This window comes from Tympanuchus pallidicinctus, unplaced genomic scaffold (assembly GCF_026119805.1).
Source record: "Tympanuchus pallidicinctus isolate F22 unplaced genomic scaffold, pur_lepc_1.0 scaffold59, whole genome shotgun sequence".
NCBI lineage: Eukaryota > Metazoa > Chordata > Aves > Galliformes > Phasianidae > Tympanuchus > Tympanuchus pallidicinctus.
Window position 1 is genome coordinate 397523 of NW_026294779.1, and position 14776 is coordinate 412298.

The following is a 14776-nucleotide window of genomic DNA, read 5'->3' on the forward strand; positions in this document are numbered from 1 at the left end:
CCCTGTCCCCTCTGTGTCCCCTGTCCCCATACCTTCATCCTAAAGCCTCTCCCCTGCTTCCCCCCACCCCACGTCTCCCCATCCCTGTGCTTGTCCCATCCCTGTCCCCTTCTTGTCCCTTACCTCCCTCCCCCTGCCCCCCACCCGTCCCCATTCGGCGCCATCCCCCGCCCGTCCCCACGTGCCACCCATGTCCCCACCTGTCCCAACGTGCCACCCATCCCCGCCTCCCCGCAGCTCAAGTTCAAAGTTCAAAGTCCACGGGGCCACATTGGGGACGATCGTGGAGCGGTGACAAGGCCACAGCAGCGGGGACTTTGGGGACGCAACCACAGCGGTGACTGCGGGCACAGCGGCCCAGGTACCGGAGGGCTCCTTCCGCCCGTGGGTCAGCCTGTGGGGCCGGTGGGACGAGGTGGCTTGGAGGGGACAGGGAGGGGACGCGGCGCCGGGGCCGGGCGTCACACGGGAACGTCACACGCCGTCCCGCAGGCGCGGTGCCCACAGGGTCCCCTTGCGGACGCAGCCCCGCCGTCTCCCCCCCCTGACGGCCCCGTCCCGTCCCCAGCCATGTCCCTGTCCAGCCTCTCGGACCCGGACAGCCCCGGGGCGCAGCGCTGCCCCAGTGTCACCGACGTCCCCGAGGAGCCGAAGGTGTGCGCTGTGTGCGGGGACCGCGCCACCGGGTACCACTTCCATGTGATGAGCTGCGAAGGGTGCAAAGGGTTCTTCAGGTGGGACGGGGCTGGGCGGGGGGGGGACGGAGAGGGACGGGGGGGGGACAGAAGGGGACAGAAGGGGACGGGGGGGGGCGAGAGAGGACGGCACAGCGGGGACGAAAGCGGACGCGAAGGCACAGCGGGGACAGCGGCGTCCCCAACCTGAGCGCTGCTCTGCCCCCAGGGCACGGCGCCGGTTGTCACGGCTCAGCTCTGCCCCCGTGTCCCCCTGTCCCGTGTCCCCACGTCCCCCCATCCCACAGCTCCTCTCCACGTCCCACATTCCCTCGTCCCTCGCTCCCCATCCCACGGCTCCAACTCCACGTCCCCCCGTCCCCATCCCTCCAGCCCCCTCTCCTGCCTCCCTCCAGCCCCCCGACTCCAAGCCCCATGGCCCCCTCACCCATAACCCCACATCCCCGTGACCCCCAGGCGCTCCATCCTTAAGGCTGTGCACTTCACCTGCCCCTTCAACCGGAGCTGCCCCATAACCAAGGCCAAGCGCCGGCAGTGCCAGGCGTGCCGCCTGCAGAAGTGCCTCGACGTGGGGATGAGGAAGGACAGTGAGTGGCACCATGGGGGTGGGCGTGGGGGGAGGAGGGAGGGGGGGAGGAGGGACAAGGGGGTGGGAGAAAGGGCTTTGAGAGAGGGGGGATGGGAGGGGATGGGGGTGAAGAGGGGATGTGAGGGCGGAAGGGATGAGGGACGGAGTGGGGCACTGGGGGCTGAGATGGGGCTCAGGTGGGACGACAGGAGACAGAGAGGGAATGCGGGGAGTCAGATGGCGCAACAGGAGATGAAGGTGGGACAAAGGCCATTGAGAGGAGCCAGAGAGGACATTCGGGAGACCCCAGTGGGACAAAGGAGACTGGAGGACATCAGTGGGACAACGGCGGGCGTGCGGGGGGCGTCTGGGGACCCTGCTGCACAAAAGGGAGAAGGGACAGCAGGGGGACCCAGAGGGGCCACAGAGCACAGGGGCAGGGGAGCAAGCTGAAGGCGCAGGGTTGTGGGGTTGAGACGAGGGAGGGATGGTGGCAGCCCAGCAGCTCCGTGCACCCGGTGCCGCGCTCGGCACCACGCCTGGCGCTGCTGACACGCGTGGGGCGCAGTGATCATGTCAGAGGAGGCCGTGGGCCGGCGCCGGGCGCTGCGGCAGCAGCGGAGGTTGGCACAGATGCAGCCCAAGGGGCTGACGGAGGAGCAGCAGGAGCTCATCAGCATCCTCATCGCCGCACACAAACGCACCTTCGACTCCAGCTTCTCCCAGTTCCAGCACTACCGGGTGAGCTGGGAACCACGGCGCCGTCGGTTTCCAGCCCCAGGCGGCTGCTGACCCCACAGCTCTGCCCCCAGCCTGCTGTGCGTCTCTGCATCCCCGACCTGCACTGCCAGAGCCCCCCTGGACCGGGCGTCTCTTCGGCACCCCTGGCCCCGCAGTTGAACTGCCTGGATGAGGACGTGCTGCCCGACGTCTTCTCCGTCCTGCCCCACTTTGCCGACCTCAGCACCTTCATGATCCAGCAGGTCATCAAATTCGCCAAGGAGATCCCAGCATTCAGGTGAGCGTGGGGCCGGGGCGGCCATCCCAAATCCAACGCCATCCCAAATCAACGCCATCCCAAATCCAACGCCATCCCAAATCCAACGCCATCCCAAATCAACGCCATCCCAAATCAACGCCATCCCAACCCAACGCCATCCCAAATCCAACGCCATCCCCAACCCAACGCCATCCCAAATCAACGCCATCCCAAATCAACGCCATCCCCAATCCAACGCCATCCCCAATCCAACGCCATCCCAACCCAACGCCATCCCAAATCCAACGCCATCCCCAATCCAACGCCATCCCAAATCAACGCCATCCCAAATCAACGCCATCCCCAACCCAACGCCATCCCAAATCCAACGCCATCCCCAACCCAACGCCATCCCAAATCAACGCCATCCCAAATCAACGCCATCCCCAATCCAACGCCATCCCAAATCCAACGCCATCCCAACCCAACGCCATCCCAAATCCAACGCCATCCCCAATCCAACGCCATCCCAAATCAACGCCATCCCAAATCAACGCCATCCCCAACCCAACGCCATCCCAAATCAACGCCATCCCCAACCCAACGCCATCCCAAATCAACGCCATCCCAACCCAACGCCATCCCCAATCCAACGCCATCCCAAATCCAACGCCATCCCAAATCCAACACCATCCCAAATCAACGCCATCCCAACCCAACGCCATCCCCAATCCAACGCCATCCCAAATCCAACGCCATCCCAACCCAACGCCATCCCCAATCCAACGCCATCCCCAATCCAACGCCATCCCAACCCAACGCCATCCCCAATCCAACGCCATCCCCAATCCAACGCCATCCCAAATCAACGCCATCCCAACCCAACGCCATCCCAATCCAACGCCATCCCCAATCCAACGCCATCCCAAATCCACGCCATCCCCAATCCAACGCCATCCCAAATCAACGCCATCCCAATCCAACACCATCCCAATCCAACGCCATCCCAAATCCACGCCATCCCAAATCAACGCCATCCCAAATCAACGCCATCCCAACCCAACACCATCCCCCCATCCATCCAATAACCCAACCCAACGCCATCCCTCCACCCTGTGCCACAACCCAACGTGGCCCCATCCCACTCCTGTCCCCTTGTCCCCACACAGAGGGCTGCCCATCGATGACCAGATCTCGCTGCTCAAAGGAGCCACGCTGGGCATCTGCCAGATCCGGTTCAACACGGTGTTTAATGAGGAAACCAACGCCTGGGAGTGCGGGCAGCACTGCTTCACCATCGAGGACGGAGCTCTGGGTGAGCGCTGAGGGGCGGCGGGGCGGCCGTGTCCCCATCTGGGCTCACGGTCGCCTCGCTCTGCACAGCCGGCTTCCAGCAGATCTACCTGGAGCCGCTGCTCAAGTTCCACGTCAGCCTGAAGAAGCTGCGGCTGCACGAGGCTGAGTACGTCCTGCTGCTGGCCATGCTGCTCTTCTCGCCAGGTAGGGGACGTGGTGGCCGCCGTGGGCTCCCTCCCCCCGGCCGCCAGCTGACGGCCCCCCGTCGCCCCCAGACCACGCCAGCGTCACCCAGCGGGATTTCATCGACCAGCTGCAGGAGAAGGTGGCCCTCACGCTCAAGAGCTACATCGACCACCAGCACCCCATGCCCGAGGGCAGGTAGCCGCCACGGCCGCCACGGCCGCCACCCGCTCCCCAGCGCCACGGCTGCTCTGCGACTCCACGGCCGTCCCCATTCGCACACCTGATCCCCAGTGCTGTGGGGTCGCCCTCAGTGCCACCCCTGCTCCCCACTTCCACACGGTCGTCCCCAACTCTACACGTGGTCCCCAGTGCTGCACACGGTCCCCAAAGCCACGGCGTCATCCTCAACACCACGTGTGGTGCCCAACTCCATCGGTCCTTCCAATTCCACACGTGGTCGCCCCCAGGGCCACACATTGTCCCCAACTCCACGTTGTCCCCAGCTCCACGTTGTCCCCACCTCCATGTTGTCCCCAGCTCCACATTGTCCCCAGCTCCACGTTGTCCCCAGCTCCATGTTGTCCCCAGCTCCACGTTGTCCCCAGCTCCACATTGTCCCCAGCTCCACGTTGTCCCCAACTCCACATTGTCCCCAGCTCCACGTTGTCCCCAGCTCCACATTGTCCCCAGCTCCACATTGTCCCCAGCTCCACATTGTCCCCACCTCCATGTTGTCCCCACCTCCATGTTGTCCCCACCTCCATGTTGTCCCCACCTCCATGTTGTCCCCAGCTCCACGTTGTCCCCAGCTCCACCTGCTCATCCCCAACACCACGCACCCCAGTGCCACTCATGGTCCCCAACTCCACACCGTCATCCCAAACGCAGCTCCTGGTCCCCAACCCCAAATTCATCCCCAACACCACCACAAATCCCGGTCCCCAAGGCGGCCCCCAGCACCACGGGGCGCCCAGCAGCTGCTCCCCGGCCCAGGTTCCTCTACGCCAAGCTGCTGCTGCTGCTGACGGAGCTGCAGACCCTGAAGATGGAGAACACGCGGCAGATCCTCCACATCCAGGACCTCTCCAGCATGACGCCGCTGCTCTCCGAAATCGTCAGCTGAAGGCCAGCCAGGCGCTCAGCCCCGTCCCCACGGAAGGGGCTCCGTTGCGCTTTGCAGGGCACAGTAAAGCTCTTCTCTCTGTCCTGCCTCTGTGCTCCTCAGAGTCGCTCTCAGCACAGCTGCGCTCTGACCCCGTGCCTCCATCCGTCTTTTGGGTCCCTTCCCAATCCGTCACTTTTGACGCCGTGAACCCCAAAAACCCGATGGTTCCACAGTTCTGCATTTCCTGAGATCCCTTCCAACCCAACCACATCCCAGGAGCCCCCCCAGCATCAATAATGGGCAAGGAGCCCCCGAAGGAGCAACCTAAAACCCTGTGGGGTCACTGGGGCCGTCCAAGGCTGCCCCCCAAGGCCCCCACCCAGGGCAGGGAGCGTCCCATGACCCAAAGCTGCGCCCCCAAGCCCTTATGGGGCACTCAGAACACCCAGAAACCCCGATGGGAGGAGTGGGGTCTCCCAAAAGTGCAACCCCAAACCCCTGGGGGACACCATGGACACCCAAAGGAGAGCAGCCTGGCTTTGTCCCCCCCTTCCCATCCCCGAGTCCCACCCCATCCACGACTTTGTCCCCATCCCTGTCCCCTCTGTGTCCCCTGTCCCCATACCTTCATCCTAAAGCCTCTCCCCTGCTTCTCCCCACCCCCGTCCCCATGTCTCCCCATCCCTGTGCTTGTCCCATCCCTGTCCCCTTCTTGTCCCTTACCTCCCTCCCCCTGCCCCCCACCCGTCCCCATTCGGCGCCATCCCCCGCCCGTCCCCACGTGCCACCCATGTCCCCACCTGTCCCAACGTGCCACCCATCCCCGCCTCCCCGCAGCTCAAGTTCAAAGTTCAAAGTCCACGGGGCCACATTGGGGACGATCGTGGAGCGGTGACAAGGCCACAGCAGCGGGGACTTTGGGGACGCAACCACAGCGGTGACTGCGGGCACAGCGGCCCAGGTACCGGAGGGCTCCTTCCGCCCGTGGGTCAGCCTGTGGGGCCGGTGGGACGAGGTGGCTTGGAGGGGACAGGGAGGGGACGCGGCGCCGGGGCCGGGCGTCACACGGGAACGTCACACGCCGTCCCGCAGGCGCGGTGCCCACAGGGTCCCCTTGCGGACGCAGCCCCGCCGTCTCCCCCCCCTGACGGCCCCGTCCCGTCCCCAGCCATGTCCCTGTCCAGCCTCTCGGACCCGGACAGCCCCGGGGCGCAGCGCTGCCCCAGTGTCACCGACGTCCCCGAGGAGCCGAAGGTGTGCGCTGTGTGCGGGGACCGCGCCACCGGGTACCACTTCCATGTGATGAGCTGCGAAGGGTGCAAAGGGTTCTTCAGGTGGGACGGGGCTGGGCGGGGGGGGGACGGAGAGGGACGGGGGGGGGGACAGAAGGGGACAGAAGGGGACGGGGGGGCGAGAGAGGACGGCACAGCGGGGACGAAAGCGGACGCGAAGGCACAGCGGGGACAGCGGCGTCCCCAACCTGAGCGCTGCTCTGCCCCCAGGGCACGGCGCCGGTTGTCACGGCTCAGCTCTGCCCCCGTGTCCCCCTGTCCCGTGTCCCCACGTCCCCCCATCCCACAGCTCCTCTCCATGTCCCCACGTCCCACATTCCCTCGTCCCTCGCTCCCCATCCCACGGCTCCAACTCCACGTCCCCCTGTCCCCATCCCTCCAGCCCCCTCTCCTGCCTCCCTCCAGCCCCCCGACTCCAAGCCCCATGGCCCCCTCACCCATAACCCCACATCCCCGTGACCCCCAGGCGCTCCATCCTTAAGGCTGTGCACTTCACCTGCCCCTTCACCCGGAGCTGCCCCATAACCAAGGCCAAGCGCCGGCAGTGCCAGGCGTGCCGCCTGCAGAAGTGCCTCGACGTGGGGATGAGGAAGGACAGTGAGTGGCACCATGGGGGTGGGCGTGGGGGGAGGAGGGAGGGGGGGAGGAGGGACAAGGGGGTGGGAGAAAGGGCTTTGAGAGAGGGGGGATGGGAGGGGATGGGGGTGAAGAGGGGATGGGGGGAAACGGGGATGTGAGGGCAGAAGGGATGAGGGACGGAGTGGGGCACTGGGGGCTGAGATGGGGATCGGGTGGGACGACAGGAGACAGAGAGGGAATGCGAGGGAGTCAGATGGCGCGATGGGAGATGAAGGTGGGACAAAGGCCATTGAGAGCACGGGGGCGTTTGGGGGACCCTGCTGCACAAAAGGGAGAAGGGACAGCAGGGGGACCCAGAGGGGCCACAGAGCACAGGGGCAGGGGAGCAAGCTGAAGGCGCAGGGTTGTGACACAAGGGAGGGACGGCGGCGCCCCGGCGGCTCCGTGGGCCCGGTGGTGGTGACCATGGACACCAGCCTGGCGCTGCTGACACGCGTGGGGCGCAGTGATCATGTCAGAGGAGGCCGTGGGCCGGCGCCGGGCGCTGCGGCTGCAGAGGAGGTTGGCACGGGCGCAGCGTGGGGGGCTGACGGAGGAGCAGCAGGAGCTCATCAGCATCCTCATCGCCGCACGCAAACGCACCTTCGACTCCAGCTTCTCCCAGTTCCAGCACTACCGGGTGAGCTGGGAACCACGGCGCCGTCGGTTTCCAGCCCCGGGCGGCTGCTGACCCCACAGCTCTGCCCCCAGCCTGCTGTGCGTCTCTGCATCCCCGACCTGCACACCCAGAGCCCCCCCGGACCTTCGGCACCCCTGGCCCCGCAGTTGAACTGCCTGGATGAGGACGTGCTGCCCGACGTCTTCTCCGTCCTGCTCTACATCGCCCACAACTGCACCTTCATGATCCAGCAGGTCATCAAATTCGCCAAGGAGATCCCAGCGTTCAGGTGAGCGTGGGGCCGGGGCGGCCATCCCAAATCCAACACCATCCCAAATCCAACGCCATCCCAAATCCAACACCATCCCAAATCCAACACAATCCCAAATCCAACACCATCCCACATCCAGCACCATCCCAAATCCAACGCCATCCCAAATCCAACGCCATCCCAAATCCAACACCATCCCAAATCAACGCCATCCCAAATCCAACGCCATCCCAAATCCAACGCCATCCCAAATCAACGCCATCCCAAATCCAACGCCATCCCAAATCCAACACCATCCCAAATCCAGCACCATCCCAAATCAACGCCATCCCAAATCCAACGCCATCCCAAATCCAACACCATCCCAAATCAACGCCATCCCAAATCCAACACCATCCCAAATCCAACACCATCCCAATCCAACGCCATCCCAAATCCAACACCATCCCAAATCCAACACCATCCCACATCCAACACCATCCCAAATCCAACACCATCCCAAATCAACGCCATCCCAAATCCAACGCCATCCCAAATCCAACACCATCCCAATCCAACGCCATCCCAAATCCAACACCATCCCAAATCCAACACCATCCCAAATCCAACACCATCCCACATCCAGCACCATCCCAAATCCAACACCATCCCAAATCCAACACCATCCCAAATCAACGCCATCCCAAATCAACGCCATCCCAAATCAATGCCATCCCAATCCAACACCATCCCCCCATCCATCCAATAACCCAACCCAATGCCATCCCTCCACCCCGTGCCACAACCCAACGTGGCCCCATCCCACTCCTGTCCCCTTGTCCCCACACAGAGGGCTGCCCATCGATGACCAGATCTCGCTGCTCAAAGGAGCCACGCTGGGCATCTGTCAGATCCAGTCCAACACGGTGTTTAATGAGGAAACCAACGCCTGGGAGTGCGGGCAGCACTGCTTCACCATCGAGGACGGAGCTCTGGGTGAGCGCTGAGGGGCGGCGGGGCGGCCGTGTCCCCATCTGGGCTCACGGTCGCCTCGCTCTGCACAGCCGGCTTCCAGCAGATCTACCTGGAGCCGCTGCTCAAGTTCCACGTCAGCCTGAAGAAGCTGCGGCTGCACGAGGCTGAGTACGTCCTGCTGCTGGCCATGCTGCTCTTCTCGCCAGGTAGGGGACGTGGTGGCCGCCGTGGGCTCCCTCCCCCCGGCCGCCAGCTGACGGCCCCCCGTCGCCCCCAGACCACGCCAGCGTCACCCAGCGGGATTTCATCGACCAGCTGCAGGAGAAGGTGGCCCTCACGCTCAAGAGCTACATCGACCACCAGCACCCCATGCCCGAGGGCAGGTAGCCGCCACGGCCGCCACGGCCGCCACCCCGCTCCCCAGCGCCACGGCTGCTCTGCGACTCCACGGCCGTCCCCATTCGCACACCTGATCCCCAGTGCTGTGGGGTCGCCCTCAGTGCCACCCCTGCTCCCCACTTCCACACGGTCGTCCCCACCTTCACACCTCACCCCCAACTCTGGCTGTGGCTCCTGGTGCCACCCGTGGTCCCCAGCGCCACCTCGCGACCCCCAGCGCCACGCTTTGCTCCCATCTCCTCTGCTCGTCCCCAGCGCCGCCCGGTCCCCAAGGCGCCCCCAGCACCACGGGGCGCCCAGCAGCTGCTCCCCGGCCCAGGTTCCTCTACGCCAAGCTGCTGCTGCTGCTGACGGAGCTGCAGACCCTGAAGGTGGAGAACACGCGGCAGATCCTCCACATCCAGCAGCTCTCCAGCATGACGCCGCTGCTCTCCGAAATCGTCAGCTGAAGGCCAGCCAGGCGCTCAGCCCCCTCCCCTCGCGCACATGGGGCTCCGTCGCGCTTTGCAGGGCAGAGTAAAGCTCTTTTATTTTTCCAGGCTCTGTGGCTGCGCTCTGCAGGGCGCTTCCAGCCCCTTCCCACGTGGCCAAAGGGGGGGAAACTGAGGCAGAGCGGCTCCGGGGTGGGCGGGATGGAAACCCCCGACCGCGGCCGCGTCAACCCAAAGATCCTCCTGGTGCCGACGCTGCGTCCCACGGTGCTGGCAGACCCCGGCCGGGCTGTGGGGCGGGCGGCCCTGCGGCTGCTGCCGGGTTCCCCTATGGCACGTGGCTCCCTGAGCAGGACGGTGGCGGCGCCGGCCCTCAGCCCACGATGACGCTGAAGCCGCAGTGGAAACGGTTCTTCCAATGGTTGAGGAAAGCGCCCAGAGCCAACGTGACGGGCAGGGGGGGCAGCTTCTTCTCCAGCACCGCCCCGACGCTCCAGTTACTGTCCAGAAGCCCTGGGGGGGAAGGGGGTGAGCGGCTGGGGTCACACGGGGGGGTGGGGGGTGGCTGCAGCCCCTCACTCACCTCTGAAGACGACGTTGGCCTGCGGCAGGTTGAGCTGGTAGCCAAAAGCAAAGGTGGTGTCCTGCAGCCGCGTGTTGGCCTCCAGCTCCACGCCGACCTGCACCTGGGGGGCACCAGCGTGTGGGGCTGGGGGGGGGCTGAGGTCCCTTCCAACCCAACCCTGCTGCGACCCCACGGTTCTGTGGTCCTTAGAGCCCCCCACATCACAACGGCGCTCTGATCCCGTTCACCTGCCAGCTTTGGGGTCCTTCCCAACCCAAACCTTCCATCAACCCACGACTTCCCGTAGTTGAGGCCAAACCCCCAACGCCTCCGTGATTCCGCATCCTTCCAGGTCCTTCCCAACCCAGTTCCCTGGTCTTTGGGATCCCTTCCAACCCAACCATATTGAGATCCCACAGCTCCTTGAGCCCCTTTCCAACCCAACCACTGAGATCCCACAGTTCTGAGGTCTTTGAGCCCCCTTCCAGCTCAACCACGCTGTGACCCCGCAGTTCCCTGGTCCTTGAGCCCCCTTCCAACCCAACCATGTTGTGACCCCACAGTTTTGTGGTCTTTGGGATCCCTTCCAACCCAACCATATTGAGATCCCACAGCTCCCTGGTCCTTGAGCCCCCTTCCAACCCAACCACTGAGATCCCACAGTTTTGAGGCCCTTGAGTCCCTTCCAACCCAACCACGCTGTGACCCCGCAGTTCCCTGGTCTTTGGGATCCCTTCCAACCCAACCATATTGAGATCCCACAGCTCCCTGATTCTTGAGCCTCTTTCCAACCCAACCACTGAGATCCCACAGTTCTGAGGTCCCTGAGCCCCCTTCCAACCCAACCACGCTGTGACCCCCGCAGTCCCCTGGTCTTCAGGAGCTCCTCCAACCCACCCACCCCAGGGCACCGCGGTTCTCCACCCCACAGCAGCCCAGATGCCCACCTGCTCGTTGGCTTTATGGTAGTAACTCGCGTGGGCGCCACCGTAGCCGACGTTGAGCGTCGCCACCCACTTGGAAGCTGGAAGAAAGAAGCGAGAGGACGGGCAAGGGGACGCGCGGGCATCCCTGGGGACGACGCGGTGTCAGCGGCGGCCGGGCGCCCCCATACCCGTGTATTTCCCTGCCAGTGTCAGGATGGCTCCTTCCTCCCCCGGCCGCCGGTGGTAAACCATCTCCCCACCCAACACCAGGCGGGAGGTGATGCTCTGAAGGAAATGGGCCACCAGGATCACTGCGGGGACAGCGGGACCTCAGCGCCCGGTGGCTTCGATGGCCCCACAAGGGGACTTTAGGGGGGGGGGGGGGCTGAGGAGGGGGGGACGCCCCGTTTACCAGAGCCGCCGAGGAGGTCGGGGTTGCCCAGCGTCAGGGTGGCTGTGCAGTCGTCCCCGCGATACTCGCCGTCAAATTGCCAGGTGACAAATTTCGCCTGGTGGGTCTGAAATGGGGGGGGGGGGGGACAGGATGCAATGGGTGACGGTGACACCCCTGCCCCGTTGTCACCCCCCCCCCCCCCCAAAAGGAAAAACAGCCCCAGCCCCACCTGGAAGACAGCTTTGGTGCGGATGCGCTCGGCCAGGAGGTGCAGGATCTGCGCGTTGAGGCTGCCGCTGTTGTCCATGTCCCCCACCAGAGTGGGGAACGCCTTGGGGACGATGGGGGACGGGCTCAGGGGGTGACAAGGACACCGTGCCACCTCTCCCTTGCACCAACTGTGCCCTCATTGCCCCACACCACCCCACTGCCATCCCTCGGACACCCGGTTTGCTCCTTTCCGAGCCCTGCAGCCACCCCAGCGTCGCCCCAAAGCCACCCCAGGACCACCCACCCCACAGACCCCCTGGAAGCCCCCCCACCAAGGCCCCACTTCGGGGTCCCCTCACCTCAGTGGGCCCCAGCTGCCGGTCCCCAACGAAGGTGGCATTGAAGTGGTAATTAGAAGGGCCCAGGGTGCTCATGTGCACCGTGTGTGTCACCTGGGGGGGGGGGGGGGGGGGACAGCATGAGTGCCTTTGGGGGTGGGGAGGGCGGACAGGGACGTGGTGGCACTTTGTGTCCCCCCCCATCGCTGTGTCCCCCCCCCCCCCCCCAAGACCTGGAAGTGGCTGCTGAGGGCTTTGTTGACGATCAGCTTCACGCCCTCCATCTGCTGTGGGAAAACCTCTGTGGGGAGAGAAGGAAAACGGCGTGGGGACATCGAGGGGAGACCCCCAACCCCCCCAAAACCCCACCACAAACTGCCCCCCAACTGCACCCCCGTTCTGTTCCCTCAATGCCCCCCCAAACACCCCCAATGCCCCCGAACGGCCCCCATTGTCCCCAGTGGCCGCCCATAACCCCCCCGTGTCCCCAATGCCCTTCAGTGCCCCTCAATGCCCCCCATTCTGTTCCCTCAATGCCCCTCCAGGTTCCTCCTGCCCCCCCCAAACGCCCCCCCCGCACTCACAATGCCCCCAAACGGCCCCCATTGTCCCCAATGGTCGCCCATAACCCCCCCGTGCCCCTCAACGCCCCCCCATTCCCCTCCGCCCGCCCCCATTCCGCCCCCCCCCCCGCGTCCCCTGTGACCCCAAAGACCCCCACAACCCCCCACCCCCCCAGCTCTGCCCCCCCCCCTCAATTCTCCCCGTCTGCCCCCCACGTTCCGCTCCCCACTCCCCCATTTCCCCCCCCCCCCCCCCGCGGCTCCTCCCCCCCAACCTTTGCACTGTCGGTGCAGCTCATCGAAGCTCCCCGGGTTCCCCAGGTTCTCCCCCCGGCGCGGTGCTCGGGGCACGGCGGGACCCCACGCGTTCCCCATTCCCCCCCCCCGGCCCGGCCCGGCCCTACGGCCGCCGCCCGCCCCCCCCGAGCGCTGTGGGCGCCGCCATCGCAGGTGGGGGCAGCGCAGCCGGAAGGGATTCGTGAGGCCGCGCCCACGCTGAGGCCGAGGCCGCCATCTTGAGTGCGGGCAACGCTGCCCTCCCATTGGCTCAGGCGGAGGGGTGGGATGGCCGCCATTTTGGGTGCGGGCAGCGCTACGCTCCCATTGGCTGAGCCCGAAGGAGCGGTGCACCGCGCTCCGTCGTCCCCCCGGAATCCGCCCCCATCGTGGCACAGTTCCGCAGTTTCCGAGTTCCGCCCCCTTTTTGCGTCCCCTCTGTTCTCTCCCGCCTCCCCGCGGGCACAGCCTGCGTCTCTTCCGCGCGTCCCCGTATCCTTCCGTGCTTCACCTCCCTACACCCCCATCATGTCCCTCTTTGTGCCCCCTCTCAGCGTCCCTACGCCCCTCCCTGTGCCCACTGCCCGCCCCCCCCATGTCCCCTAACCATACGCCATGTCCCCCTCCTGCATCCCCTCCCCACTGCCCCCACCGTGTCCCCTTTCTGTCCCCCGCCTTCTTGTCTGCCCCATGTGTTCTCCCCACGTCCCTGGACCCCCCCATGTCCCTTCCTGTGTCCCTCTGTGTATTTTCCAGGAAAGGGCCCCCACCACCCATTGGGGACAGATGGATGTTGCCCCCAGAGCCACCCCTGTGCCCTTTGAACACGTTGTCCCCAAACAGCAGCAGTGTCCCCTATGGTGGCTGCGTGTGACGCTGTCACACCATGGCCGAGGGTCAGTGATAAGGGTGGACAACGACCTTTGACCCCCCGGGTGGTAACAGCAATTAGGGTGGGGGGGGTGGGTGGGCAGCACCCTCCATTGACCCTTCCATCCACATACATGCACAGAAATGGGATCGTGGAGAGAGGGCGGCCAGGGGGCTACGAGGGAGGGGGGGGGGGGGGTCCTGGGGCAGAACTGTGGGGTAGCAACACGCCATGGAGAAACTGCTTGTGTCACCCCTCACCCCCATGAGGAGCCACCAGGGGTCACAGGGCTGGGACCCCTTGGCACGGGGCCGCCCGCAATGGGGCTGAGGTGGGGCTGTTCCTCCCCACCGGTGACCCTTAACCCTGCGGTGTTTACCCAGGCACAGCCCCCCAGCCCAGGGGCGGGGGCTGAGCAGGGGGATAAAAGGACCTGAAGTCCTCAAAGAGGCACCGCAGTCTTCAGTTCTGCTCTGGTGAGGGGCTGTGGGGTGGGATTACGGTGCGGGTGGGCAGGATGGGGCTGGGGGTGGGACAGGGCCGTGGCGTAGAACGGGGCCATAGGGTGAGATGGAGCTGCGGGGCGGAATGGAGCCGTGGGGCACAGGTGGGAGCAAGGCAGGGGTTGTGGGGTGGCTCCGGGGCAATGGGGTGGGCTGTGGCCCACCAATATGGGGTGCAGCCCCCTGGAAAGGGGACGGTGCCCCATGGCCACCACCTCCCTCAGCCACTGCCATGAAACGTCTGTGGGTCGCGGCGCTGCTGCTGCTCTGTTTGTGCCATGTGGGGGCCGCGGCCGTGCCCCAAACCGAAGACCCCCCGGAGACCCCCCCAGACACCACCACCCTCCTGAGCCGCCACTTCCAGACCCTGAGCGACTTCATCACCAAAGAGCTGCCCCAGCGCCTGCGGGCGGACGAGATCCAGCAGCAGGCCAAGTACGTGTGGGGCTGGGATGTGGGGCGGCCCCATAGGGACCCCCCCCCCCCCCCCTAAGCCCCCCTGTGTCCCACAGGGCTTATGCTGAGCGTGCAGAGGTGCAGCTGAGGCCTTTGGCTCAGGAGCTGCGCAGCAACGTGCTGGGGCTGTTCTCCTCCCTTCTGGATTTGGGGAAAATTGGGGGCACGGAGAAGGACCGAGCCCCATAGGAAGGGGACCGAGCCCCATAGGATGGGGACCGAGCCCCACAGTGATGATATGGGGGGAATAAAACATGGAGC

General features: G+C 65.3%; 4 protein-coding genes and 1 long non-coding RNA gene across 7 annotated transcripts; 3 read left to right on the plus strand and 2 right to left on the minus strand.

The window, feature by feature from the left end:
* Positions 1-155: 155 nt before the first annotated feature.
* Positions 156-5581, plus strand: LOC128092040 (nuclear receptor subfamily 1 group I member 3-like). 2 transcript variants are annotated; one of them, XM_052705484.1, is made up of 9 exons: positions 156-361; positions 569-734; positions 1152-1282; positions 1832-2004; positions 2076-2281; positions 3412-3557; positions 3626-3742; positions 3852-3919; positions 4718-5581. In XM_052705484.1, the coding sequence occupies exons 2-9, from the start codon at positions 571-573 to the stop codon at positions 5075-5077; spliced, it is 1365 nt and encodes a 454-aa protein (XP_052561444.1). In that variant the 5' UTR covers positions 156-361; positions 569-570; the 3' UTR covers positions 5078-5581. The 2 variants fall into 2 exon arrangements, with proteins under 2 accessions (XP_052561444.1, XP_052561445.1); XM_052705485.1 differs by having other exon boundaries at positions 164-361; positions 3814-3919; positions 4718-4927.
* Positions 4112-4538, minus strand: LOC128092045 (uncharacterized). Its single transcript, XR_008211618.1, has 3 exons — positions 4449-4538; positions 4245-4380; positions 4112-4210 (listed from the first exon to the last, which is right to left on the minus strand). It is a non-coding gene; the product is annotated as an uncharacterized LOC128092045 (long non-coding RNA).
* Positions 5582-5589: 8 nt separating the features above from the next.
* LOC128092041 (nuclear receptor subfamily 1 group I member 3-like) lies at positions 5590-9520 on the plus strand. 2 transcript variants are annotated; one of them, XM_052705486.1, is made up of 9 exons: positions 5590-5790; positions 5998-6163; positions 6588-6718; positions 7207-7379; positions 7451-7647; positions 8459-8604; positions 8673-8789; positions 8899-8966; positions 9302-9520. In XM_052705486.1, exons 2-9 carry the CDS (start codon positions 6000-6002, stop codon positions 9500-9502), a joined length of 1197 nt encoding a protein of 398 aa, XP_052561446.1. In that variant the 5' UTR covers positions 5590-5790; positions 5998-5999; the 3' UTR covers positions 9503-9520. The 2 variants fall into 2 exon arrangements, with proteins under 2 accessions (XP_052561446.1, XP_052561447.1); XM_052705487.1 differs by having other exon boundaries at positions 5674-5790; positions 8861-8966.
* On the minus strand, positions 9486-12814 carry TOMM40L (translocase of outer mitochondrial membrane 40 like). Its single transcript, XM_052705488.1, has 9 exons — positions 12685-12814; positions 12080-12147; positions 11868-11960; positions 11528-11629; positions 11317-11422; positions 11093-11215; positions 10926-11002; positions 9997-10099; positions 9486-9926 (listed from the first exon to the last, which is right to left on the minus strand). The coding sequence occupies exons 1-9, from the start codon at positions 12782-12784 to the stop codon at positions 9787-9789; spliced, it is 912 nt and encodes a 303-aa protein (XP_052561448.1). The 5' UTR covers positions 12785-12814; the 3' UTR covers positions 9486-9786.
* Positions 12815-13923: 1109 nt separating this feature from the next.
* LOC128092043 (apolipoprotein A-II-like) lies at positions 13924-14776 on the plus strand. Its single transcript, XM_052705489.1, has 3 exons — positions 13924-14032; positions 14284-14494; positions 14572-14776. Exons 2-3 carry the CDS (start codon positions 14292-14294, stop codon positions 14702-14704), a joined length of 336 nt encoding a protein of 111 aa, XP_052561449.1. The 5' UTR covers positions 13924-14032; positions 14284-14291; the 3' UTR covers positions 14705-14776.